This window comes from Protomyctophum bolini (assembly GCF_963924005.1).
Source record: "Protomyctophum bolini genome assembly, chromosome: 11".
Classification (NCBI taxonomy): Eukaryota; Metazoa; Chordata; class Actinopteri; order Myctophiformes; family Myctophidae; genus Protomyctophum; species Protomyctophum bolini.
In genome coordinates, this window is record NC_137872.1 from 98168 (window position 1) to 125006 (window position 26839).

The following is a 26839-nucleotide window of genomic DNA, read 5'->3' on the forward strand; positions in this document are numbered from 1 at the left end:
TGGAAAAACAAGCCATTAAAATGTTGCAGAACACACCTGAATAATTGAGTCAACAATGTTGGCTAAGCAGCAGTTTGTGAGATTTGCTCTGGACACACGCACGCACGCACACACACACATACACACACACACACATTTCGATTTCTTTATTTGAATCCACAAATTACAATTAATTTTACAAGGAAACAAATATAACGGGGTTGACAGTTCATGTTCACTTAAGGATACACATGACACCTCCTTCTCCACACAGACAAACTGCCTATAACAGACGAGACAGAACAGTATTTGGCAAGTTGTTTGGCTTTGCTTTTTGTCATGCCAGCTATTCTTAGGCCACTCATGGTCAGTTTATGCACACGGCCCAGGCTTCCGAATATCAGTATGGCAAATCTACAGCGATACCCCAAGTTTGTTATGCTTAGTTCCAAGTAATGGTTGATACTTAGAATATTTATCTTGGAATGCCTGGTCCATGTACAGATCAAAGACACAGCCCACCTCCAGAATCAGGACCTCCTTGTGTCTGGTGTCAACAAAGACAACATCAGGTGTTTTCGGGATGTTAGCGAAGACATCGCATGCACAGCTAAACCAATCTGGTAACACTCTTGAGTGTTTATACATTGCTGCACTAGATGGCACACACACACACACACACACACACACACACACACACACACACACACACACACACACACTTTTTATACAATGTGCCTCCGTAAAACATCAACGATAACAACATAAAAACCATGTCCAGTAGTAAACTTTTTGTTATTTGTAAAACAGATTTTTTTTTCTTCTTTTAGAATTTAGACTCTGTGGAAATGGGCCACTGTTGCGTTCAGTGAGGAAGTTGTGGTAAAACCATAGGTATATATATATATATATCTATATATATATATATAAGTAATAGATAGAAGGCATACTATAGTGTTCCATCTGCGTAATGAGACCGACGGAAGGGGAACAGGGAACTGGCACCAGGAGAACAACTCTAGCAGGCATTTTGAAACCCCTAAAATTAGGTAATATTGTTTTCGGCTGAAATGTGGACAGAAAATCAATGTGGACGGCAGGACTGGGGGCGATAAGGGAGGGAGAACCTTGATAGATAAGACAAGAACTACTACTGTAAGACAGTGCTGCTCGCTCGCACAATATTGCAAGTTATTGGAAGATAGATATATCTTCCAATCTGTCCAGTCTGTCAGATTGAAACAGATTGGTTATGGTTGCTCAGTGCGTCGCAAAATTATTGATTATATGAACCATTTTTTTTTCTGCATTAGCAAAGAGCTGATGTCTGACACACACCCTGAACATGAAAAGTGTTCCTTTGGGGGAATTCATTCTCAGCCTGTTGTTGCAGAGTCGTGTCTGGTATTGACGAAGGAATCTGTGCGTCCCACCTGACCTCACATCATTCAGGGTCTCCACAGAAAGGAATCTGTGCGTCCCATCTCACATCATTCAGGGCCGTGTCCACAGAAATGGCACTGCTAGCCTCATAATCATTTATTAGTGCCGACCATCGAAATCATTTTCAAATGAGGGAGTGTCACATTTAGGACGTTATGTCCACACAATACCATTAATCAGTGTTTCCCCATGAACAAACTATAGGGCCCTAACGTACAGTATATGCCATGTGATTCATACTCCTATTTTAGGAGATAGGAGAACTCTAAACTGCAAGTTACGTTTGTCTCGTTACAGTTTTAAAGATTTAATTCTCATCGTTGCTGTCGGGCAGAAACCTCCTATCTCCATATTCTGACTTTTTGCCTTTTTACAGCTGAGTCTATCATTGATGTGAAAGCTAGTCATCTAGTATAGCCTGGATAACAGTTTTGGGGCGGACAAACTGTATGAGGTCATACTGTATGAGGTCATAGTGTATGAGGTCATAGTGTATGAGGTCATACTGTATGACATACTGTAGGAGGTCATAGTGTATGAGGTCATAATGTAGGAGGTCATAATGTATGAGGTCATACTGTATGAGGTCTCCACCGGACAGAGACGTCATAATAATACTGTAATAATAGCAGAAAGGTTGTCTCTGTGCTGCTCTGTCACTTCAGCAACTTACAGCCAGTCAGCAGAAAAAGCAAGCCGTTGCCCCCGATTCACTGGGCTTCACAGCCGCACGCACATACCACGCACGCACGCACGCACATACCACGCACGCACGCACTTACACACGCACGCACGTACGCACTACGCACGCGCGCACACTGACAGACAGGAGCAAGAAGTTTGCCACTGAGGAAATGTCAAACCCACTCCACAGGTTGTGAGTCAGTTATGCTCGGATGCGCAGCATCTTGTTCTGCGTAGTGAAGATGGCAGATGTGTTTTGAGCTGCTTGTACTGTAGATATTGTTATGTAGGTTAAGTATGTAGGCTTTAAAGTAGTCTTTTTACTGTCTATCAATGTTTTAAACTCATGCCATATCTATCTAAATGAGTGTCAGGAATGTCAAAATACTGGGAAAATTCACCCTTTTTGCAAAAATAATTATATGTTAATGACGTTTAGAAGATTTAGAACACTTTCCTGGGGGTCTTTATGTGTATAATATGTGGTTTTATATTTTATATTTTAGCAGTGAACCCAGTGTCTCTGATGTCATGGACACTGGGCTCACTTACTTCCTGGACTACATGTTGTCTCAGTAAGACAGCCCTCTCCCCTCTCCACCAGGCGGGGGGAGTGCAGCAAAGCATTATGGGCATTGTAGTCTGGACTACATGTTGTCTCAGTAAGACAGCCCTCCGCTTCCCCCCCCCCCATCTCTCTCTCCCTCTTTCCTGTCAATCACTGAAACTATCGATAACGGCAGAAAAGCCAAAAGAGAACTCAGTTCTCAGCTCTTTACTCCTCCACCCCAACCTCCTCCTTCCACCTCGATTCAGCTCTTTACTCCTCCAACCTCCTCCTTCCACCTCGATTCAGCTCTTTACTCCTCCAACCTCCTCCTTCCACCTCGATTCTCTAGGAATCCAGGGGGGGGGGGGGGGGGGGGGCAGTGACCGCTCATCCCGAACAGAGCAGCGATGGCTGTCGGCTCCACAGAATTCGCCCCCCACCCTCCCTATATTTTAAAAAGAAGAGACTTTAGTTAAAGCACAGTGTCACGGCTAAACTGGAGTCTAGATCCCAGAGGTTACGATTGGCTGGTTGTCAGAGTGCTCGAGGCCATTTGGAATTGAGCATTTTTGTTACGATGTGTTTCTTGGTTGACGCAGTTTATGTTTATATCTGCAGATCACATATCGGCTATTAATCACACTACAGCTATTGAGCAGCAGGAAGCGTTTGTGCGTGCTTGCGCGCGTGTGTGTGTGTGTGTGTGTGTGTGTGTGTGCGCGTGCTTGCGTGTGTGTGTGCTTGCGTGTGCGTGTGTGTGCTACACGTGTGGTTCATTTTCCTTGGCTGAGCTGACACTGTTCGCTTGACCGCACAGATTACTTCCTAATTAGGTAGTGTTGCAAGTTGTGTGTGTGTGTGTGTGTGTGTGTGTGTGTGTGTGTGTGTGTGTGTGTGTGCGTGTGAACTGTGAAGATTCTTAGGAGTGATGATTGAGAGTATTTAGAGGTGTTTAAAGTCCCATTTACCTGCACGCTCACATGCAAGCTCACATGCACGCTCACATGCAAACACACTGGAGTGTTGTTGTTAAATGGCATTCGAGTGTGTGTGTGTGTGTGTGTGTGTGTGTGTGTGTGTGTGTGTGTGCGTGTGTGTGTGTGTGAACTGTGAAGATTCTTAGGAGTGATGATTGAGAGTATTTAGAGGTGTTTAAAATCCCATTTACCTGCACGCTCACATGCAAGCTCACATGCACGCTCACATGCAAACACACTGGAGTGTTGTTGTTAAATGGCATTCGAGTGTGTGTGTGTGTGTGTGTGTGTGTGTGTGTGTGTGTCTCAAGGACATCATACATCATAGGAGCATCTTCTCTCCTACTGTACAACACTGCCTACAGCAGAGATGGACCACATGGTTTATGGGCGTGCGTGCGTGTGCGTGCGTGCGTGTGTGTGCGTGCGTGGACATAAACCATGATGTGGACCATCTCTGCTGTAGGCAGTGTGGTTACGGTAGGAGAGAAGATGCTCCTTGTATGTGATGTCCTTGAGACTTCCAGTATGCCTCATTCACTGCGTATTATAATGACAACCCCAGTGAGTGAGCCAGGACGTTTGGCTCGCAGACGTCATTTGGAACGTCTCGCAGGCTGCGAGCCACTTGGCTCGTACCGCACAGCACCTCCTGGAAATGCTAGCTGCGCTCCACACCGCGTCATCGATGGCTCACAGCTAGCTGCGCTCCACACCGCGTCATAGATACTAGCTATACACACACACACACACACACTCATGCAAACGGGTGAAATCATCACACTCAAACTTTCACCTAGGTTGAAGTGTTTAGCCTATACCGTACCCTTCATTTTTCTAGTTTTTCACCTGGGTTGAAGTGAAGTGTGTTCCATAGCTTTCCTCTGGGTTGTAGTGAAGTGTGTACCATAGCTTTCCTCTGGGTTGAAGTGAAGTGTGTACCATAGCTTTCCTCTGGGTTGTAGTGAAGTGTGTACCATAGCTTTCCTCTGGGTTGAAGTGAAGTGTGTACCATAGCTTTCCTCTGCGTTGTAGTGAAGTGTGTTCCATAGCTTTCCTCTGGGTTGTAGTGAAGTGTGTACCATAGCTTTCCTCTGGGTTGAAGTGAAGTGTGTACCATAGCTTTCCTCTTGGTTGTAGTGAAGTGTGTACCATAGCTTTCCTCTTGGTTGTAGTGAAGTGTGTACCATAGCTTTCCTCTGGGTTGTAGTGAAGTGTGTACCATAGCTTTCCTCTGGGTTTAGTGAAGTGTGTACCATAGATTTCCTCTGGGTTGAAGTGAAGTGTGTACCATAGCTTTCCTCTGGGTTGTAGTGAAGTGTGTTCCATAGCTTTCCTCTGGGTTGAAGTGTGTACCATAGCTTTCCTCTGGGTTGTAGTGAAGTGTGTACCATAGCTTTCCTCTGGGTTGTAGTGAAGTGTGTACCATAGCTTTCCTCTGGGTTGTAGTGAAGTGTGTACCATAGCTTTCCTCTGGGTTGTAGTGAAGTGTGTACCATAGCTTTCCTCTGGGTTGTAGTGAAGTGTGTACCATAGCTTTCCTCTGGGTTGTAGTGAAGTGTGTACCATAGCTTTCCTCTGGGTTGTAGTGAAGTGTGTACCATAGCTTTCCTCTGGGTTGAAGTGAAGTGTGTACCATAGCTTTCCTCTGGGTTGAAGTGAAGTGTGTACCATAGCTTTCCTCTGGGTTGTAGTGAAGTGTGTACCATAGCTTTCCTCTGGGTTGTAGTGAAGTGTGTACCATAGCTTTCCTCTGGGTTGAAGTGAAGTGTGTACCATAGCTTTCCTCTGCGTTGAAGTGAAGTGTGTACCATAGCTTTCCTCTGGGTTGAAGTGTGTACCATAGCTTTCCTCTGGGTTGAAGTGAAGTGTGTACCATAGCTTTCCTCTGGGTTGAAGTGTGTACCATAGCTTTCCTCTGGGTTGAAGTGAAGTGTGTACCATAGCTTTCCTCTGCGTTGAAGTGAAGTGTGTACCATAGCTTTCCTCTGGGTTGAAGTGTGTACCATAGCTTTCCTCTGGGTTGAAGTGAAGTGTGTACCATAGCTTTCCTCTGGGTTGTAGTGAAGTGTGTTCCATAGCTTTCCTCTGGGTTGAAGTGTGTACCATAGCTTTCCTCTGGGTTGAAGTGAAGTGTGTACCATAGCTTTCCTCTGGGTTGAAGTGAAGTGTGTACCATAGCTTTCCTCTGGGTTGAAGTGAAGTGTGTACCATAGCTTTCCTCTGCGTTGAAGTGAAGTGTGTACCATAGCTTTCCTCTGGGTTGTAGTGAAGTGTGTTCCATAGCTTTCCTCTGGGTTGAAGTGTGTACCATAGCTTTCCTCTGGGTTGAAGTGAAGTGTGTACCATAGCTTTCCTCTGGGTTGAAGTGAAGTGTGTACCATAGCTTTCCTCTGGGTTGAAGTGAAGTGTGTACCATAGCTTTCCTCTGGGTTGAAGTGAAGTGTGTACCATAGCTTTCCTCTGGGTTGAAGTGAAGTGTGTACCATAGCTTTCCTCTGGGTTGTAGTGAAGTGTGTACCATAGCTGTCCTCTGGGTTGAAGTGAAGTGTGTACCATAGCTTTCCTCTGGGTTGAAGTGAAGTGTGTACCATAGCTTTCCTCTGGGTTGTAGTGAAGTGTGTACCATAGCTTTCCTCTGGGTTGTAGTGAAGTGTGTACCATAGCTTTCCTCTGCGTTGTAGTGAAGTGTGTACCATAGCTTTCCTCTGGGTTGTAGTGAAGTGTGTACCATAGCTTTCCTCTGGGTTGAAGTGAAGTGTGTACCATAGCTTTCCTCTGGGTTGTAGTGAAGTGTGTACCATAGCTTTCCTCTGGGTTGAAGTGAAGTGTGTTCCATAGCTTTCCTCTGGGTTGAAGTGTGTACCATAGCTTTCCTCTGGGTTGAAGTGAAGTGTGTACCATAGCTTTCCTCTGGGTTGTAGTGAAGTGTGTACCATAGCTGTCCTCTGGGTTGAAGTGAAGTGTGTACCATAGCTTTCCTCTGGGTTGAAGTGAAGTGTGTTCCATAGCTTTCCTCTGGGTTGAAGTGTGTACCATAGCTTTCCTCTGGGTTGAAGTGAAGTGTGTACCATAGCTTTCCTCTGGGTTGTAGTGAAGTGTGTACCATAGCTGTCCTCTGGGTTGAAGTGAAGTGTGTACCATAGCTTTCCTCTGGGTTGTAGTGAAGTGTGTACCATAGCTTTCCTCTGCGTTAAAGTGAAGTGTGTACCATAGCTTTCCTCTGGGTTGAAGTGTGTACCATAGCTTTCCTCTGGGTTGAAGTGAAGTGTGTACCATAGCTTTCCTCTGGGTTGAAGTGAAGTGTGTACCATAGCTTTCCTCTGGGTTGTAGTGAAGTGTGTACCATAGCTTTCCTCTGGGTTGAAGTGAAGTGTGTACCATAGCTTTCCTCTGGGTTGTAGTGAAGTGTGTACCATAGCTTTCCTCTGGGTTGAAGTGAAGTGTGTACCATAGCTTTCCTCTGGGTTGTAGTGAAGTGTGTACCATAGCTTTCCTCTGGGTTGTAGTGAAGTGTGTACCATAGCTTTCCTCTGGGTTGTAGTGAAGTGTGTACCATAGCTTTCCTCTGGGTTGTAGTGAAGTGTGTACCATAGCTTTCCTCTGGGTTGAAGTGAAGTGTGTACCATAGCTTTCCTCTGGGTTGAAGTGTGTACCATGGCGTTGAAGTGAAGTGTGTACTTGTGTGCGCCTGGCCCTACAGCGCCTCCCCCTTGCATTGCAGCGGGTCTGAAGTGTATCCACTTAGCTGAAGTGGGTGCTGACATTCAGGCCGCGGCGGTCGGTCTGGTTGGATAAAACGGCGGTGGGACTTTTCACCACCTTTGGCAGTATTCCATTCGGTTAATGGCTGTTTTACTGCAAAGATACTGAGAAAAGAAAGCAATGAATGTGTTTAGATCTTTATGGATGGGATGGGGGGGAGATAATAAGATGATAGATAGACGTTGAGGAGAGGAGACAGACGGCAGGATAAGAGGAGTTTAGCCCCGCAGAGAGGAAGTATAGAACAACGTGAAGAATCAGCGCACACACACACACACACACACACACACACACACACACACACACACACACGCACGGCGCACGCGCCCCGCGCGCATCAAAGTAAGCGCAGATGAAAAAAAGAGAGAAGAAGAGACTGAAAATGAAGAGAAGAGGAAATTAAACCCAATGACAGTGAAAAGGGCAAAGAGACGGAAGAGAGAGAATGATGAAAGCTAAGGAGACGTTGCAGCGAAAAGAACGGGATGATGTGATCGTCGTTTATCATCGGATCACGCTGACGTTTGTTTTTGCTTCACCACCAGTAGCGCCGTTTGTGACCAAATACAAAACAAACACAGAAGAAGAAATAGAGTGAATTTAGTCTCATAGTGTGTGTCGGGTTTGAAACCTCTTATGTCTCATAGTGTGTGTCGGGTTTGAAACCTCGTATGTCTCATAGTGTGTGTCGGGTTTGAAACCTCTTATGTCTCATAGTGTGTGTCGGGTTTGAAACCTCTTATGTCTCATAGTGTGTGTCGGGTTTGAAACCTCTTATGTCTCATAGTGTGTGTCGGGTTTGAAACCTCGTATGTCTCATAGTGTGTGTCGGGTTTGAAACCTCTTATGTCTCATAGTGTGTGTCGGGTTTGAAACCTCTTATGTCTCATAGTGTGTGTCGGGTTTGAAACCTCTTATGTCTCATAGTGTGTGTCGGGTTTGAAACCTCTTATGTCTCATAGTGTGTGTCGGGTTTGAAACCTCTTATGTCTCATAGTGTGTGTCGGGTTTGAAACCTCTTATGTCTCATAGTGTGTGTCGGGTTTGAAACCCGACAAAACTGTTACTTTTCAGGATTCAAATGAAAAAAAATTGCAAAACATAAACAGATCGACAAGCTCATTAAAACACATGGGTTAGGGTTAGGGTTAGGTTAGCTTCGCACCACGTTTTGAGATTGCAGATTTGATCATTTCGAGCGACGCTGTATAGTATGATCCAAAAGGGCATTCATTTACGAAAAAGCACAAAGTTATAAGATATACAGTAGGGGTTTCTGTCTGACAGCATCAACATAGAAACTGTAATTGTGCTTTAGCAATATCACAATCAACTGTACATCTATAATGTGCATAGCTGTAGTCCCGGTGTTCAGAAGGTCTAGGCTCTGACATGTGCATAGCTGTGGTCCCGGTGTTCAGAAGGTCTAGGCTCTGACATGTGCATAGCTGTAGTCCCATTGTTCAGAAGGTCTAGGCTCGCCTCTGTCATGTCCATTTCCTGTTCCGTTTCATTTCCCCATGGCTTTGTCTTATTGGCTCAGCAGCAGATTTGAATTGGAAGCAGAATGGTGGCATGCACCCCCCCCCCCCCCCCCCCCCTCACCTCCCGTGTTATTAAAAGAAGAGAGAAGAGGACAGAAGAATAATTTCAGTCAGACTGCTGCAGTGGAACACAAAGCCAAGAGATGTTTCACTCCTATAAATACCAGCTCAATGTTCTGTGTGTGTGTGTGTGTGTGTGTGTGTGTGTGTGTGTGTGTGTGTGTGTGTGTGTGTGTGTGTGTGTGCGTGTGCGTGTGTGTGTGTGCGTGTGCGTGCGTGAGTGCGTGTGCTTCTCTGCACACATACAGTATGGCACTGTATAATAGCATTACAATTACAATTTACAATTTAGGCATTTAGCAGACGCTCTTAATCCAGAGCGACTTACATTAAGCAAGAACAAAAGCATGGGAATACATCACATAAAGACATTTATCATGAAACATGCGTAGCTAAGAAAGTAACAGTGGAATATCTATAATGAAACTATACATATAAGCTATACATCTATACTACTATGCTACACATATGTACTATGACGTGCTATGACTACTAGAATTGCTATCTAAGGGGGTGGGGTAAGTGCTATGGGCCATGATGGAGTCTGAAAAGGTGGGTTTTCAGACTGCGGCGGAAGATTGGGAGTGATGCTGCAGTTCTGACTGCAATGGGAAGTGCATTCCACAGTTTTGGAGCCAGAAGGGAGAAGAGTTTGGGACGTGTGGAGCGTTGTCCCGGCGTTTTTAGTGAGGGTACTTCCAGCTTCCCTGCGTTGGCTGATCTGAGTGAGCGGGAGGGTTTGTAGGGTTCGATCATACTTGCAAGATATGGGGGAGCCATACCTTTGGTTGCTTTGAATGCCAGCATCAGGGTTTTGTATTCTGTGCGGGCAGCGACCGGGAGCCAGTGGAGGGAGCGGAGCAGGGGGGAGACATGTGAGAATTTTGGCTGGTTGAAGACCAAGCGAGCTGCAGCATTTTGGATCAGCTGGAGAGGCTTAAGTGCACATGCTGGTAGGCCAGTAAGGAGGGAGTTACAATAGTCAAGTTTTGACAAGACTGTTGTCTGGATTAGGAGCTGGGCTGATTCCTGGGTGAGGAACGGTCTAATTCGTCGTATGTTATAGAGTGTGAACCTACAGGATCGAGTGACAGCTGTGATGTGAGTTTTGAACGAGAGCTGACTGTCCAGGACAACACCAAGATTCCTGGCTGTTGGGACAGACGTTACCAGGGCGTTGTCTATGGAGATAGTTAGCTCCCGCATAGGGCAGGACTTAGCTGGGAAGAAGAGAAGCTCAGTCTTGTCTGGGTTCAGTTTGAGGTGGTTGGAGGACATCCACTGTGAGATGTCAGCCAGGCATGCGGTGATGCGCTCTTCCACCTGAGTGGCAGAGGGGGGGAAGGATAGAAACAGTTGTGTGTCATCGGCGTAGCAGTGATAGGATATATTGTGAGCAGAGATGATAGTGCCAAGGGATTTAGTGTACAGTGAGAAAAGGAGGGGACCAAGAACCGATCCCTGTGGGACCCCAGTTTGGAGGGTTCGGGGGGATGATAACAGACCTTTCCAGGAAACCTGGTAGGTCCGGTCGGTGAGGTAGGAAGAGAACCACTTTAGTGCCGTTCCACCGATGCCTAGATCCGCTAGGGTGTCTAGGAGCAGCTGGTGGTTCACTGTGTCAAATGCTGCCGATAGGTCTGGGAGGATCAGTACTGCAGAGTGGGAAGCAGCTTGGGCAGCATGTAGTGCTTCTGTGACTGCCAGCAGGGCAGTTTCTGTGGAGTGGGCCTTCTTAAATCCGGACTGGTTGGGATCCAGCAGGTTGTGCTGTGAGAGATGGAGAGAGAGCTGGTTGGAGACAACACGTTCAATGGTTTTAGAAATAAATGAAAGGAGTGATACCGGTCTGTAGTTCTTGACATCTGAGGGGTCAAGAGTTGGTTTCTTGAGGAGTGGTGTTACTCTGGCTGACTTGAGGGCAGATGGGACACAGCCTGAGGTTACTGAGGTGTTGATGATGGAGGTGATGAAGGGGAGCAGATCAGGTGCGATGGTCTGGAAGATTGGAGACGGGACAGGGTCAAGAGGACAGGTGGTAGGTCTAGAGGATGTCACTAATTGTAGAACCTCGTCTGGGGAAAGAGGAGAGAAGGAGGACATGCATGGTATGTTGGGGTTAGTGTTGGTTGAGTCAGATGCCACTTTATGTGGGAGGGGAGGAAAGGAGCTGCTGATATCATCAACCTTCTTCTCGAAGTAGTTGACAAAAACCTCAGCAGTGAGGGATGCAGGTTGAGTGGGGGGAGGGGGTTTAAGGAGGGAGGAGAAGGTGGAGAAGAGCTTCCTGGGGTTAGAAGTACAGGATTGGATTTTGGTGTGGTAGAAAGAGGTTTTAGCAGTGGTTAGTGAGAGGGCGAAGGCAGAGAGGAGTGAGTGAAAGTGGGAAAGGTCATCTGGTAGCTTTGTCTTGTGCCACTTTCTTTCGGCTGCCCTTAGAGGTGTTCGTTCAGATCTGAGAGTTTCAGATAGCCAGGGAGCCGGTGGACATGAGCGAGCTGGCCTGGATGAGAGCGGGCAGTGTTGGTCGAATGCAGATGAGATAGAGGAGAGGAAGGATGAGGTTGCAGTGTCAGGTGAGAGGGAGAGGAAGGACTCCAGGGAGGGTAGAGAGGAGAGAATAGAGGATGAGAGGGAGGAGGGGTTTAGGGACTTGAGATTGCGTCGGGAGGTGACGTTCGGAGGGTTAACAGGTTTAGGCGGGAGGGTGGAGAGAGAGAGGGAGAAGGTTATGAAGTGGTGGTCAGACCTAATTAAGGGGGTAACAGAGAGTGTGGAGGGAGAGCAGGCTCTGGAGAACACAAGGTCCAAAACATTACCAGCCTTGTGAGTGGGAGGGGAGGGAGATAGGGAGAGGTCAAATGAGGCCAGAAGGGATGTAACGGGAAGATACTTCTCTGCGGTAGGAAGGTTGAAGTCACCCAGTAGAATCAGAGGGGTGCCATCTTCCGGAAACGAGCTCATCAGAGAGTCTAGTTCTTCCAGGAAGTTCCCGAGAGTTCCTGGAGGGCGGTAGAGCACAATGAGGATGAGGGGGACTGGCTGTGATATTGAGATAGCATGAAATTCACATGTGGACAGATTACATCATTCTGTGTTAAATTTGTGGGATTATAAAGACTGCAGTTTAACAAGTCTGGAGGCTTTAAGTGTGCATGTGCAGTGTGAACTTGTTTTAAGTGTGCATGTGCAGTGTGAACTTGTTTTAAGTGTGCATGCGCAGTGTGAACTTGTTTTAAGTGTGCATGCACTGTGTGAACTTGTTTTAAGTGTGCATGCGCAGTGTGAACTTGTTTTAAGTGTGCATGCGCAGTGTGAACTTGTTTTAAGTGTGCATGCGCAGTGTGAACTTGTTTTAAGTGTGCATGCGCAGTGTGAACTTGAAGTGTGCATGCGCAGTGTGAACTTGTTTTAAGTGTGCATGCGCAGTGTGAACTTGTTTTAAGTGTGCATGCGCAGTGTGAACTTGTTTTAAGTGTGCATGCACTGTGTGAACTTGTTTTAAGTGTGCATGCGCAGTGTGAACTTGTTTTAAGTGTGCATGCGCAGTGTGAACTTGTTTTAAGTGTGCATGCGCAGTGTGAACTTGTTTTAAGTGTGCATGCGCAGTGTGAACTTGTTTTAAGTGTGCATGCGCAGTGTGAACTTGTTTTAAGTGTGCATGCGCAGTGTGAACTTGTTTTAAGTGTGCATGCGCAGTGTGAACTTTAAGTGTGCATGCGCAGTGTGAACTTGTTTTAAGTGTGCATGCGCAGTGTGAACTTGTTTTAAGTGTGCATGCACTGTGTGAACTTGTTTTAAGTGTGCATGCGCAGTGTGAACTTGTTTTAAGTGTGCATGCGCAGTGTGAACTTGTTTTAAGTGTGCATGCGCAGTGTGAACTTGTTTTAAGTGTGCATGCGCAGTGTGAACTTGTTTTAAGTGTGCATGCGCAGTGTGAACTTGTTTTAAGTGTGCATGCGCAGTGTGAACTTGTAAGATGTGTGTCACCGGTCGATTGTGTCCCTTCGTTTCCCAAATAAGAGACGATTGCTTTATTTGGAGGGAGGGTTGGTGATCCTTACTGTAGATGGATGGGCTGTAAGCACATAGAGGTGTATACAGTGGGTCAGCCAGAATACTGAAAACACACACCAGAGTCGGCTGCTTTGTGTCAGACCTCAGAACCTCATCTCTCACTGTAGCGTCCCTCTATACAGTATGTAGGGCTGTCACCATTACACAAGTTGACCATTCATATAGAAACATAGACTTATTTAATCATTTATACTTCATGTAAATCATGTAAAAATAGCAGAAATAGCTGATCTAGCTGAGCTAACAACATGTCACGAAATATGACAATTATGCTAAATCATTGTGATTATCTCAAAGAATTGCGATTAGGCGATCATGTAATAATTGTGACAGGCCTGTCTCTAGGTCGCCCTCCAGTAGTGTTTCCAGCCTCTCGTGACCTTGTGACCTCCTGTGACCAGCAGCAATGCGTAGTGTCAAAGGCACTATGACATCAGCCTAAGTGCAGTTAATTATACATACTACATTCAGATTTTAGACGAGGGTGATCAGTCAAAAACGACAGGGACTGTTTCAGGGTTCAGCGTGACGTCCATATAAGGAGAACGGACTCTACAGTCATAGAGAAGAAGGAGGATAGCTTGTTTATATGTCTGGGGAGCCTGTTGAACGATGGAGGCCCTCCATGCAAACACCTCCTCATTTTGAGGTCTTCCTCTGACGAGTTTGACGAGGAGTCGTTGACTCCTTCTAGCACAGTGAGTCCCGTCGTCGTGTCCGTCCAGGAGAATGTTTTCAGGTGCTGACCTGAGTTCTGTTGGCCTTTTGCCCAAAGAGCGACCTCGGTACGGAACACTCTGTCTCGTCTCCATATGGTCACATAGCAGGCCGACGTCATCCTCAACATGGCGCAGAGTCCAGGCCCGCTGAGAGCACAGCAGGGAGTCCTCTACTGTACCTCCTCATAGTTTAATACTCCTGCCTACTGTAAGTGCATGTGAACCAGGACTACACTATAGTGTTGCACAATTAATCAACAAAAATAATAGATCTAGATTCAGACACCTACAGTATATGCGATCTCATTTCTTTAAATTTGAGCAGGAATCGTGCAGCACTAGTTGGGCTGTCTAATGTATTTTAGTTTCTCTTATGTTTGTTTATGCTACGAGAGACGAGAGAGACCTGAGCTCATTCCAAGCCGTCCACGAGATATCGTGTGGAAAGAAATTATTATTATTACAGTCTTGGCCAAATTCTTGTGGAGGAAAAAATGGAGATTCACATTTGAGCAAAGAATCACTTCAGATGAAGGGAGTGACGGTGTCCCTTTGCCCACAGGCCATGTTGCACACATTCTGCGTGCGTGTGTGTGTGCGTGCGTGCGCACGACTGTGCGCACGTGCATGCTTTGATGGTTATGAGTGCAGGTTTGAGACCTTGCTACTCTGTTAACCCATTTTGGGCGAGAACCCCTCTTGGTGTTTATAGCATTATGTTATGCTTTAGCTATTGAAAAATAGCAGATCTACAAGCTCGTAGCGCGCCACCGAGTGGCGCGCTACGAGCTTGTAGGTCTGCTGTTTTTTGAAAAGTCGTAAAAATGTGGTGCAAATCTTTGAATTTATATTTCCGAGCGAACATTTTTAACTAAAATATTGGCTTCTGGGGGGGATCTCATATTTTGAGATGGGGGTCCGTGGCCCAATAGAGATAATTCTGGGGGTCCTTGACATGAAAAAGGTTGAACACAACTGACACGGAAACAGAGGGTTTTTCAGAAAACTATTTACTTTTTTAATCGACCTCAGTCCAAAATGGGTTAAGTGCCTATATGGCCCGACCTTGAATGCCAATAGCAACATCAAAGATGCCTTCTATGAGTCCCTCAATGTTCCTCCTATCTGGAATCACTCAGTCATTCTAATAAGGTCGTCCTCGTGGCCAATTAAGCACCGATGCTAAGCTCTTGAACCGAGTAATCAGAAATCCTGTCACCGGGAAATTAAAAACATGCAACCAGTGTTATTATGCAAGTTCACACTTCACAAGACGCTATAGCCGAAACGTTCATCTTACACGGATTAAAAGGAATGGATGAAAGTTCTTCAGTCCCCAAAACTAGTTCACATTCATTATTTCAGTTTTTTATTTTCTTATTTGTATAAATAAGCTCTGCTCCAAGCTATTCCTTTCCAATAGAACCTCCCCCTAGCCATCCACCCCCCCCAGCCTGCAATCATTGCAATTGCCCACTTCCCAAAATAAAGTATTTACTGCATACAGCTTATTCCTACATACACAAATTACTGATTTTTCTTTCTGCGAATGCAGTGAGCACTTACTATGAGACCTAGCAGATCATGTCTGTCTGTGTGTGTGTGTTTGTGTGTGTGTGTCTGTGTGTGTGTCCCACCTTTGTGCCCATATATGGAGCTGAGTGATTTGTTTGTGATTTATGCAACACACTCCATATTTGGACGTATAGCTGCTTTGGGGACTCCTTATATGGTTATGGCTAAGTTAAAACTTAAAAACTTAACTTAAAAAAATAATAACTTAAAAATAAATCTTAAAAAAACCCAAATATGTACGAGCTGCGTTCGCTTCCCGCGTTTGCGCGTCTTACTGGTCTTATAAAGAAAAACAGCAGTCATGTACAAACCCCGTCTTATCCCATTCTGGACGGGAACCCCATTTGGTGTTTTAAGCAGTATGTTATATAGGCTACTTTAGTTATTGAAAAATAGCAGATCTACAAGCTCATAGCGAGCTTGTAGATCTGCTGTGTTTGAAACATCGAGAAAATGTGGCGCAAGTCTTTGAATATATATATTCTTTCAGAGCGAATGTTTTTTAACGTCAGGTTGACTACCTGCTACTATCGTATAGCAAGCTGGCTAAGGGGATGGCCACCTCCCACAGAAATACCTGTACTGATGTAGACCTTATGACCTCTACGTCACCTTCATTGACCTTACTAAAGCCTTCATTGACCTTACTAAAGCCTTTGACACAGTTGACCCGCAAGTCTTTTGGATTATACTCAAACAATTTGGCACCTGTCCATATTGATCAGCAAGGATATAGCCACTGACAAACACATTCATCACAGTGCAAGGAAGCTGCATGCCTCATCTTTGGCTATCGATGGACAGACTCAAAGAGAGAGTGCGTGCGTGCGTGCGGTGGAGAGAGATACTGATGAAGTTAATGGAGTGGAAGACCTCTTGCTGATCCCTTTAATTACGAGTAATGAAGGACCTCTCCCCCCCCCCCCCCCCCCCCCCCCGCCACACACACACACACACACACACGTGGCGTGGCGTTCAATTTATATAAAATACAGGACAGAAGGTGCCTTTTAAATTTACTGTCATTTGAATGTGTCAATCAAAATAGTTCATTAATTTCCTTCTGTTATTAATTTCCTTTTCCAACGGAACTGTTGACTGAACTGTCTGTATTAGTAACCTGTAAAAAGGAATGAAAACATTTTTTTTTTTTTTGTAAACATACATTTCCCTTTCCTTCTGTTATTGCTCCCTCAACCTCTCACACCACCGTGAGTTTGTAATAAATAAATCTAAGGGTGCAGACTTTCTTTAGAGGCTCTTTTCCTATATATAATGCAGACCATTGTTCCCAGATTTGGGATATGAGCTACAGATGAGTCCTTCATGGAACGCTCTGAGGTGGAGGCATCGGGGAAACCATAAACAAAGCCATATTATTTAGGCATGTCACTTTGACTCAAACAAAAACACATAAACAGAGCAGATAGATACGCCCATATATCTAGACATATGGAGATGGAGATGTCCAAAGCCACAGAACCGACCGCTATGCCCATATATGGATGAATGAATGAATGTCTTTATGGTCACACCAATTTCAAACTAGGCGTACAGTATGCATCGGCAAGGACTCACGGGAGGGAGGTGCCCACGTGGAATCATTCACATGCGGTTTGTCCAGGACTGCCCATCTGCGAGTCAGGAATGATGCATGCTGGGAAAGCATTCCCCTACCGGTTATGCAATAGAGGGTGTATGCGTCATGTGACATCATCATCAAACCCTATCTGATGGCATTAAACAACATTAAACCAGTAAGACGCGCAAACGCGGGAAGCGAACGCAGCTCGTACATATTTGGGTTTTTTAAGATTTATTTTTAAGTTATTATTTTTTTAAGTTAAGTTATTTTTAAGTTAAGTTTTTAACTTAGCCATAACCATATAAGGAGTCCCCAAAGCAGCTATACGTCCAAATATGGAGTGTGTTGCATCAATCACAAACAAATCACTCAGCTCCATATATGGGCACAAAGGGGGGACACACGGACACACACACACACACACAGACACACACACAGACAGACATGATCTGCTAGGTCTCATAGTAAGTGCTCACTGCGTTCGCAACAATGTTAAACTCACTTTGCCTGTTGCTTTGCCACTCCATGTGCTTCACTTTAAGTCTCTGTACCCATTTTTCCATATGCCCATATATAGGTCCTGTACAGCACCTGGTGGGGGGGGGGGGGGGGGGGGGGGGCAGGACTTTCTCTATGTCATCAGCAATGATGTCACCAACCTTATATCAGTGTTCTGCCACCTGACTCCCCATAGCATCCAACTCCTCACTGTGGTCGGGTAGGAAACGTTCACCTTGGGCGGGTGTAGTGACAGTGTAGTGTGTAGTGTGTAGTGTGTAGTGTGTAGGGTGCAGTGTGTAGTGTGCAGTGTGTAGGGTGTAGTGACAGTGTAGGGTGTAGGGTGTAGGGTGCAGTGTGTAGTGTGTAGTGTCAGTGTAGTACCACACCATGGTGCAGAAGTACCAGTCCCCCGTGCGGGTTTACAAGCTGCCCTTTGAGCTGGTGATGTTGGCGTACGAGCGGCGCTTCCCGACCAGCCCCCTCATGCCCGTGTTGGTGTCGACCGCCGTCCTCAGCGAGGAGTCCAACGAGGACGGCTCCGTCAGCGTGGTGGAGCGCCGCTGCGCCATCGACGTCGAGATCCCCAAGCTCCTCAAGAAGGTGGCGGGGATCAATTACATCCACTTCATCCAGAGGAACACGCTGGACCGCCGGGAGAGGACGCTGCGCATCGAGACCCACAACGAGTCCTTCTCCAACCGGGGCGCCATAACCGAGACGTGCCTCTACTCGGTGCACCCCGAGAACGAGGACTGGACGTGCTTCGAGCAGAACGCCAGCCTGGACGTCCGCTCCTTCTTCAACTTCGAGAGCACCGTGGAGAAGATCGCCATGAAGCAGTACGCTCACAGCATCAACAAGGGCAAGCACATCATGGAGTTCCACCTGAAGGAGCTGGAGGACGAGGGCATCGGCCACGTGCCTCGCTGGTCACCGTCATCGTCCCCGCCGCTGTCCCCGGCGTCCCCGCCGCTGTCCCCGGCCCTGTCCAGCCTCTCTATCAGCAGCACGCGCACCGATGCCAGCCAATCAGACAGCCTGAAGGGGAACCAGGCAGACAGCCTGAAGGGGAACCAGGCCGGCGCGATGGAGGACAAGCTGGACGCGGACTACATCAAGCGGTACCTGGGCGACCTGACGCCCTTCCAGGAGAGCTGTCTGATCCGACTGCGCCAGTGGCTGCAGGAGATGCACAAGGGCAAGATCCCCAGGAACGAGCACATCCTGCGCTTCCTGCGGGCCAGGGACTTCAACCTGGAGAAGGCCCGGGAGTTCCTGTGTCAGTCTCTGACCTGGAGGAAGCAGCACCAGGTGGACTACCTGCTGGAGAACTGGACCTCGCCGCCCCGGGTCCTCCGCGACTACTTCCCCGGAGGCTGGCACCACCGCGACGGAGACGGCCGCCCGGTGTACGTCCTGAGGCTGGGGCAGGTGGACATCAAAGGGCTGGTCCGCGCGCTGGGGGAGGAGTCCCTGCTCCGACACGTGCTGTCCGTCTGCGAGGAGGGCCTGAGGCGCTGCGAGGAGAACACCCGGGCGTTGGGCCGACCCGTCGGCTGCTGGACGGTCCTGGTGGACCTGGAGGGCCTGAGCATGCGTCACCTGTGGAGGCCCGGCGTGAAAGCCCTGCTGAGGATCATCGAGGTGATGGAGGCCAACTACCCCGAGACGCTGGGACGCATGCTGATCGTGCGGGCTCCCCGGGTCTTCCCCGTCCTCTGGACGCTGGTGAGGCCCTTCATCCACGAGAACACCCACAGGAAGTTCTCCATCTACGCGGGCAACAGCTTCCAGGGCCCCGGAGGGCTGGCGTCCTACGTGGACCGGGAGGTCGTGCCGGACTTCCTGGGAGGAGACTGCGCGTGCGACGTGCCCGAGGGCGGCGGCGTTCCCCGGTCCATGTACCGCACGGCCGAGGAGCTGGAGGAGGACCGCCGACTGTGGACCGAGACCATCTACCAGACCGCCGGCGTCCTCAAGGGGGCGCCGCACGAGCTGCTGCTGGAGATCACGGACGCCTCCTCCGTGATCACCTGGGACTTCGACGTGTGCAAAGGGGACGTCGCCTTCAGCGTCTACCACGCCCAGCGCTGTCCCCGACCGCCGCGACGCAGCAGCAACGACCCCCCCGTGGGGATCGTCAACGTCCAGGTCATGGAGAAGGCCTGGACGCTGGGCCGCGACTACGAGGCGGTGGAGTCGACGCTCGCCTGCACGGAGGGGGAGAGCGTCCAGGGCTCGCACATCACCACGCGGCCCGGTTTCTACATCCTGCAGTGGAAGTTCAACAACAACAACAACAGCCTCCCCGTTGTGGACGACATGTCGGACGCACGGCGCACGTCGTCGCACAACAAGTGTGAAGTCATGTATTACACGGAGGTTCTGTGGTCCGACCGCTTCACGGGCTCCATAGCCAGCCTGGAGACCAGTCACAGCGGCTTCTCTCAGCTGGGTTCCGCCTCCCCCACCAGCCAATCAGAGACCAGTCACAGCGGCTTCTCTCAGCTGGGTTCCGCCTCCCCCACCAGCCAATCGCAGTCCAGTTCTAGGCATTCTGGATAGAAAGACATGGTAACTTAACCCCATTCTGGGCGGGAACCCCTTTTGGTGTTTCAAACATTATGTTATAATTTAGCTATTGAAAGATAGCAGATCTACGAGCTCGTAGGTCTGCCATTTTTGAAAAAATCGTGAAAATGTGACGCAAATTTGGAATATATTTTTTCAGAACGAACGTTTTTAACTCAAATCTTTGTTTCTGGGGGGTCCCTGGAACTACATATTTTCAGATGGGGTTCGGAGGCCAATTATCTATCATTTTGGAGGTCCTTGACATGAAATATTGAGAACCACTGATACAGAAACAGGTATTTCAGAAAACTGTCAGGATTTAGAAGACATTTTTTTCAATTTCGACGTCAGCCCTAAATGGGTTAAATCCCCGGACTGAGATACCCACCATCCCGTTCTCCATGGCTCTGTGTCGAGGCGTTCGGGTTAGGGGCCATCTGGATCCTTAGGGTTAGGGTTTAGGGGCCATCTTGATCCTTAGGGTTTAGGGGCCATCTGGATCCTTCCGTCTGTCGCGTAAATGCAAGACTTTTTGCCTTGAATAGGACCTCGGCAAACAGGCAAATTAATTAATTAATTAATATGAGGATTCAATTTCGATCCAATTTGTACCATTTACAGATCAGTTGAAACGGCACACATCTAGATATCACTGACTTCTATGATGATACTGTGAGAGAGTGTACTGTAGCCTCGCTGCAGATCAAACCATGCATAGTGCAGAACAAGTGATGAGGGAAGCTAAAGGCATGCATGTTTTATTGTGCGTTTTTCATATTTTTGTTGCTGCTGTTGTTATTTAACCCATTTTGGGCGGGAACCCCTTTTCGTGTTAGCATTATGCTATGCTTTAGCTATTGAAAAATAGATCTGCGCTACGAGCTTGTAGGTCTGCTATTTTTGAGAAATCGAAGAACGACCGACATAGAAACATAGCTTTTTCAGAAAACTGTCAGGATGTAGAAAACATTTTTTGAATCTGATCTCAGGTCAGAATGGGTTAATGTGAATATTTTAACTTTTGTTGAAATATTTTGAAACATCTAAGTTTAATTTAATAGCTCAACTTGACCATCGGCTGCATACAGTTTCACGCTGAACAAAAAATGTGCCCAGTTTAACATTGAACTGAAATTAAACTGCAGCTGTGTTTGATTTTTATAAAAGTTAATTGAGATTTACACAATGCTCCGAAAATGTGCTTAAGTTAAACGGTAACAAAAGGTAACGTTCAGTATGTTTGGTTATTATGCCTGACAAAAAATAAATATATAGCACAGGTTGAAAGCATAACGGGGCAAAATGCTGCAAATACATTCCCTGTGTGTCAAAGTACAGTACAGTACAGTACAGTACAGTACAGCACAGCACAGCACAGTACATTACAGTACAGTACAGTACAGTACAGTACAGTACAGTAGAGTAGAGTACAGTACAGTACAGTACAGTACAGTACAGGTCACATACGTGTCGCTACCAATGCAAAAGCTTTTCAACACCGTACCTCAGGGCTCCGTACTAGTGGCCTTTCTGTTTTCGCTCCAACACATATCTCAGTTCTACGATCTCCGGAAATGGGTCTTTTCAGAGGAGACTTTCCCAGTATATATATGGACGTTTATGGGGTTTAAGTGCTTAATTATGTCCAAATCTATCAACTGTTAGTAGATGTGCAGGAAAAGCAGGTTGAGCTGAGATGTTTGGTTTGGTGTCTATCATAGAACTGTTTATCATAGAGAAAGATCATAGAGTTTGGTTTGTTGTTTCTCATAGAGCTGTCTCTCATAGAGCTGTTTGGTCTGTTGTTTCTCATAGAACTGTTTATCATAGAGCTGTTTCTCATAGAGCTGTTTGGTTTGTTGTTTCTCATAGAGCTGTTTATCATAGAGTTGTTTCTCATAGAGCTGTCTCTCATAGAGCTGTCTGGTGTGTTGTTTCTCATAGAGCTGTCTCTCATAGAGCTGTCTGGTTTGTTGTTTCTCATAGAGCTGTCTATCATAGAGTTGTTTCTCATAGAGCTGTCTCTCATAGAGCTGTTTGGTTTGTTGTTTCTCATAGAGCTGTCTCTCATAGAGCTGTCTGGTGTGTTGTTTCTCATAGAGCTGTTTATCATAGAGCTGTCTCTCATAGAGCTGTCTGGTGTGTTGTTTCTCACAGAGCTGTTTATCATAGAGTTGTTTCTCATAGAACTGTTTATCATAGAGCTGTTTCTCATAGAGCTGTCTCTCATAGAGCTGTCTGGTGTGTTGTTTCTCACAGAGCTGTTTATCATAGAGTTGTTTCTCATAGAACTGTTTATCATAGAGTTGTTTCTCATAGAACTGTTTCTCATAGAGCTGTTTCTCATAGAGCTGTCTCTCATAGAGCTGTCTGGTGTGTTGTTTCTCACAGAGCTGTCTCTCATAGAGCTGTCTGGTGTGTTGTTTCTCACAGAGCGACGTCAGGTCTTAAATTGACGGAGGCTTGAGAAAGTCTCTCAGCGGTGGAACACTACACATTGTGCACCTTTAGATCTATCCACGGCAGCTCATTTGAATAATGCATAATGGTTGTTTTATTGGATTGGATTAAAAGGTGGAATACGTTAGGGTCAAGTACATGATGGTGATATAAGACTGTAGACATTATTATTACCGTGATTAATTACCAGGCTTCGATGTTCTCCATTTTTATATTCCATAATACCTGAAGGTCAGAGACCGAGCAACCTGACGTCTTCCCTACTGTTTATTTTCATATTGACGTGTACAGTACAACCCCAGATACGAACCAACACAATATTTATACCATACAGTAGAGAGATCACATCTAAATTAATACGATTTATACCATACAGTAGAGAGATCACATCTAAATTAATACGATTTATACCATACAGTAGAGAGATCACATCTAAATGAATACGATTTATACCATACAGTAGAGAGATCACATCTAAATTAATACGATTTATACCATACAGTAGAGTACATCTAAATTAGGAGACCCTTCAACAGCAACAACAACTAGTATTACTAGTGTGTGTGTGTGTGTGTGTGTGTGTGTGTGTGTGTGTGTGTGTGTGTGTGTGTGTGTGTGTGTGTGTGTGTGTGTGTGTGTGTGTGTGTGTGTGTGTGTGTGTGTGTGTGTGTGTGTGTGTGTGTGTGTGTGTGTGTGTGTGTGTGTGTGTGTGTGGAGCACAGGTAGCTTGGACAGGGCAGACCTGTAAATCTTCTGCTCAATTAACAATGAATGTTATAGTGGATCAAATACCAGATGGAAGTGTTTGCGATACTGACGGAAAACCAGTTCACAGTCTGTCCTTTTCCTTTGATCTCTCTCAACTACGACCTCTTTTCTGTCTTTTAAAATATATATATATTATTTATTTCCTTTCATTCATAAGGAGACAGTGGGACGTAAAACTGAAAATAAACTGAAAACTCCTAAAAAAGAAACTACACATTTCTGCCGGCATGTAGTAAGAGTAACATCAGTCCTTCACCTTTGATAAACTGTACGAGTCGGTTAACCCATTTTGGTTGGTTAACACCTCTTTTGGTGTTAGCATTATGTTATGCTTTAGCTATTGAAAAACAGCAGATCTACAAGCTCGTAAGCGCGCCACTCGGTGGCGCGCTTACGAACTTGTATCGGTCTGCTATTTTTTGAAGAATGGTGAAAAGTGACATGAAAGTGTTTGAGAACGACTGACATAGAAAAACATCGCTTTTTTTTCAAGAAAACAGTCTTAGATTTAGAAGACATTATTTTGCAGAATCGTTTCCAGGTAAGAATGGGTTAAGTGAAACTCTCCAGATTTTGAAAAGCTACTACTGGGAATTTGCAGACACTTACAGTAGCTTACAGTAGCTGTGCCTAGATATGAATATGAATCATTGATTCTCCCAGAGTGGCTCCGAACACAAAAGGGAAACTGGGACGATAGTACATTTACTGTAAGTACTGTAACATGTTCTGTACTGTACAATTTGGGGGGAGTTTTTACTGCATTATCTACACTTTTCTCAAAGGCAAATATTTTTTACTCCACTACAATTATTTGAAAACCAGTTACTACTACTAATTACTAGTTAGATTTTAACCACTTCAGCCTATACATTTCAGCCATTTGAAAATAGCAGATCTACAAGCAAGCTCACAATCATTGTGAGCTTGTAGATCTGCTATTTTCAACAACAACAACAAAAGATTATACATTTGAAAACTTGTGAAATGGGACATTCTGCATATAATGCATAATGTTGACCTCCAGTCAAAAAAAACAAATCATTATATTTAATTTAAAATGAATCCCTTTTGTGTACAACAATGCAGCGCTGTGTTCTGTGGCAGGTACAGTATAAACATAAACATGACATCCATGGACAGTGATTTGAGGTCACCGTAGGACCTAAAGTGACTTAAAATGAGCTCGCACGCCCTTGTTTCGTCGGTGTTTCGTTTCGCCAAAGGCCGCGCGCCATCAGTTCACTAGAGGGCCTCCGTCCGCAACTCCACATCCGCAGATCTACAAGCTCATAGCGCGCCACCGAGTGGCGCGCTACGAGCTTGTAGGTCTGCTATTTTTGAAAAATCGAAAGAACGACTGACATAGAAACATAGCTTTTTCAGAAGACTGTCAGGATGTAGAAGATATTTTTTTTAGAATCTTTAATTTTTTTAGAATTCTTAGAAGCAAAGGTTTCATTGCTCGCCCGGATAATGGCCGGGCGAGCCTATTGTCAGGTAGGACACATATTGCTTGACGAGTGGTCCTATTTTTTTCACTCTTGAAAGAGCAATGCTGTAAATGTGGTTCTGCGTGCATACAGGAGAGTGGAGTCTCGTCCGCGTTCACTTCACAATCCCAGGTTTTTTACACTTTCAATTATAACTTTTCGCCCTAGTCCAAATTCGCCGTGGGGAGAAAAGACATAAAACTTTATGTACTGTACGGTTTTAAATTAAAGTCGAGCTGAAGTGGCATTTCTGCTAGAATCTAAACTGATGAATTTTTACATCCTGGGGTTTAAACACTGAGTATTTGTTTTTACAGTGAATCAGGCCAGGGTCATCTGAGTGTACAGTGTGGGTACGTTCAGGTGCATCTGTCCTTTAGGGTCATCTGAGTGTACAGTGTGGCTACGTTCAGGTGCATCTTTCCTTTAGGGTCATCTGAGTGTACAGTGTGGCTACGTTCAGGTGCATCTTTCCTTTAGGGTCATCTGAGTGTACAGTGTGGCTACGTTCAGGTGCATCTTTCCTTTAGGGTCATCTGAGTGTACAGTGTGGGTACGTTCAGGTGCATCTTTCCTTTAGGGTCATCTGAGTGTACAGTGTGGCTACGTTCAGGTGCATCTTTCCTTTAGGGTCGTCTGAGTGTACAGTGTGGGTACGTTCAGGTGCATCTTTCCTTTAGGGTCGTCTGAGTGTACAGTGTGGGTACGTTCAGGTGCATCTGTCCTTTATGTATGGGCTGGGACCGGGTCCATACGTACCGGGCCGGTACTGCCCATAAGGCTGACCTCCCGTTGGTCCCACCTACAGTACGTAGGCCAGTTGTCTATAAGGTAATGGTTTGGTCCCCTCTCGGCCCTGCAGAGACGTTCATGATGCATGCGACCGTTCAAATCAACGTTCTTCCTACAGGCTCTATATATTTTTCAAATTTGTGTGATATTTATATCCTTACGACAGGCCACTTTTGGCCAATCGGTATGAAAATGTACCAATTTGCTCAATTTGTGCATAACTGCTCAAGATATACTGCTAAAAGACAGACAGACAGTCGGACAGGAGAGAGAGAGAGAGACTAGTCAGGTCAATTACGTTATAGAGTGAGTTGAGGTGGTTATGTTTGGAGTAGAAGAGCAGAGATATATTGCAGAGACAGAGGGAGATACAGATAAAGATGGGTATTCAAGGAAGGAGGAAAAATGAGAGAATGAGTTGGAGTGGGAGTGGTAGGTACAGTATAATGCATTATGAAGGTTAAGTGAGGAAGAGGAGGAGGAGGAGGAGGAGGAGGAGGAAGAGGAAGAGGAGGAGGAGGAGGAGGAGGAGCGAGGCTGGAAGATTGCAGAGCAGAGTGAGGCAAATTACATAAAGAGTAAACGGGTGTGGGTGGGGGGGAGAGAGAGAGAGAGAGAGAGAGAGGAGAAGGAGGGGGAGAGGGGAGAGGGGAGGAGAGAGGGGAGAGAGAGAGAGAGATGAGAGAGAGATGAGAGAGAGAGAGAGAGAGAGAGAGAGAGAGAGAGAGAGAGAGAGAGAGAGGGGGGGGGGGAGAGAGAGAGAGAGAGAGAGAGAGAGAGGAGAGAGAGAGGAAAGAGGGAGAGAGAGAGGGGGAGAGAGGGGAGAGAGTAATGGTTTCTGAAGGTTGAGAGCGAGCGCGATGAGGAGAGGGTAACAGTCTCATCTCTCTGACCATAAAAGACAAGACTAGGTCACACATGCATGCATAAATATACGTGTGTGTGTGTGTGTGTGTGTGTGTGTGTGTGTGCACATACACATGCGCGCGCAAAGCTGTTTATGTTGTGCGGAAGCATGTATATGTGAGTGGCTTCTCAGTAACCAACTGGGGGAGGAAGCAGAACAGACACGTTTCATAATTCAATCAAAGTACATTAAACCTGCACTCTGCTCCCCCCCCCCCCCTCCCCATTCTCTGGGCTGTACACTGTATATCTATGTCTCTCTCTCTCTCTCTCTCTCTCTCTCTCTCTCTCCCTCCCGTCCCACTCCATGGTCCTCATCTCTATCACCAATGTCCCATCACCTCTCCTCTCCTGTGTCTGCCTCCATTCGTCTCTCGTTTCCAAACC

At 46.2% G+C, this 26839-nt stretch overlaps 1 protein-coding gene across 1 annotated transcript; it reads left to right on the top strand.

Annotated features, from left to right (window-relative positions):
- Positions 1–17846: 17846 nt before the first annotated feature.
- Positions 17847–20024, top strand: LOC308323689 (SEC14-like protein 1; the record flags this gene model as incomplete). Its single annotated transcript, XM_080775473.1, has 1 exon — positions 17847–20024. One exon carries the CDS (start codon positions 17847–17849, stop codon positions 20022–20024), a length of 2178 nt encoding a protein of 725 aa, XP_080631599.1.
- Between the last annotated feature and the right edge of the window lie 6815 nt (positions 20025–26839).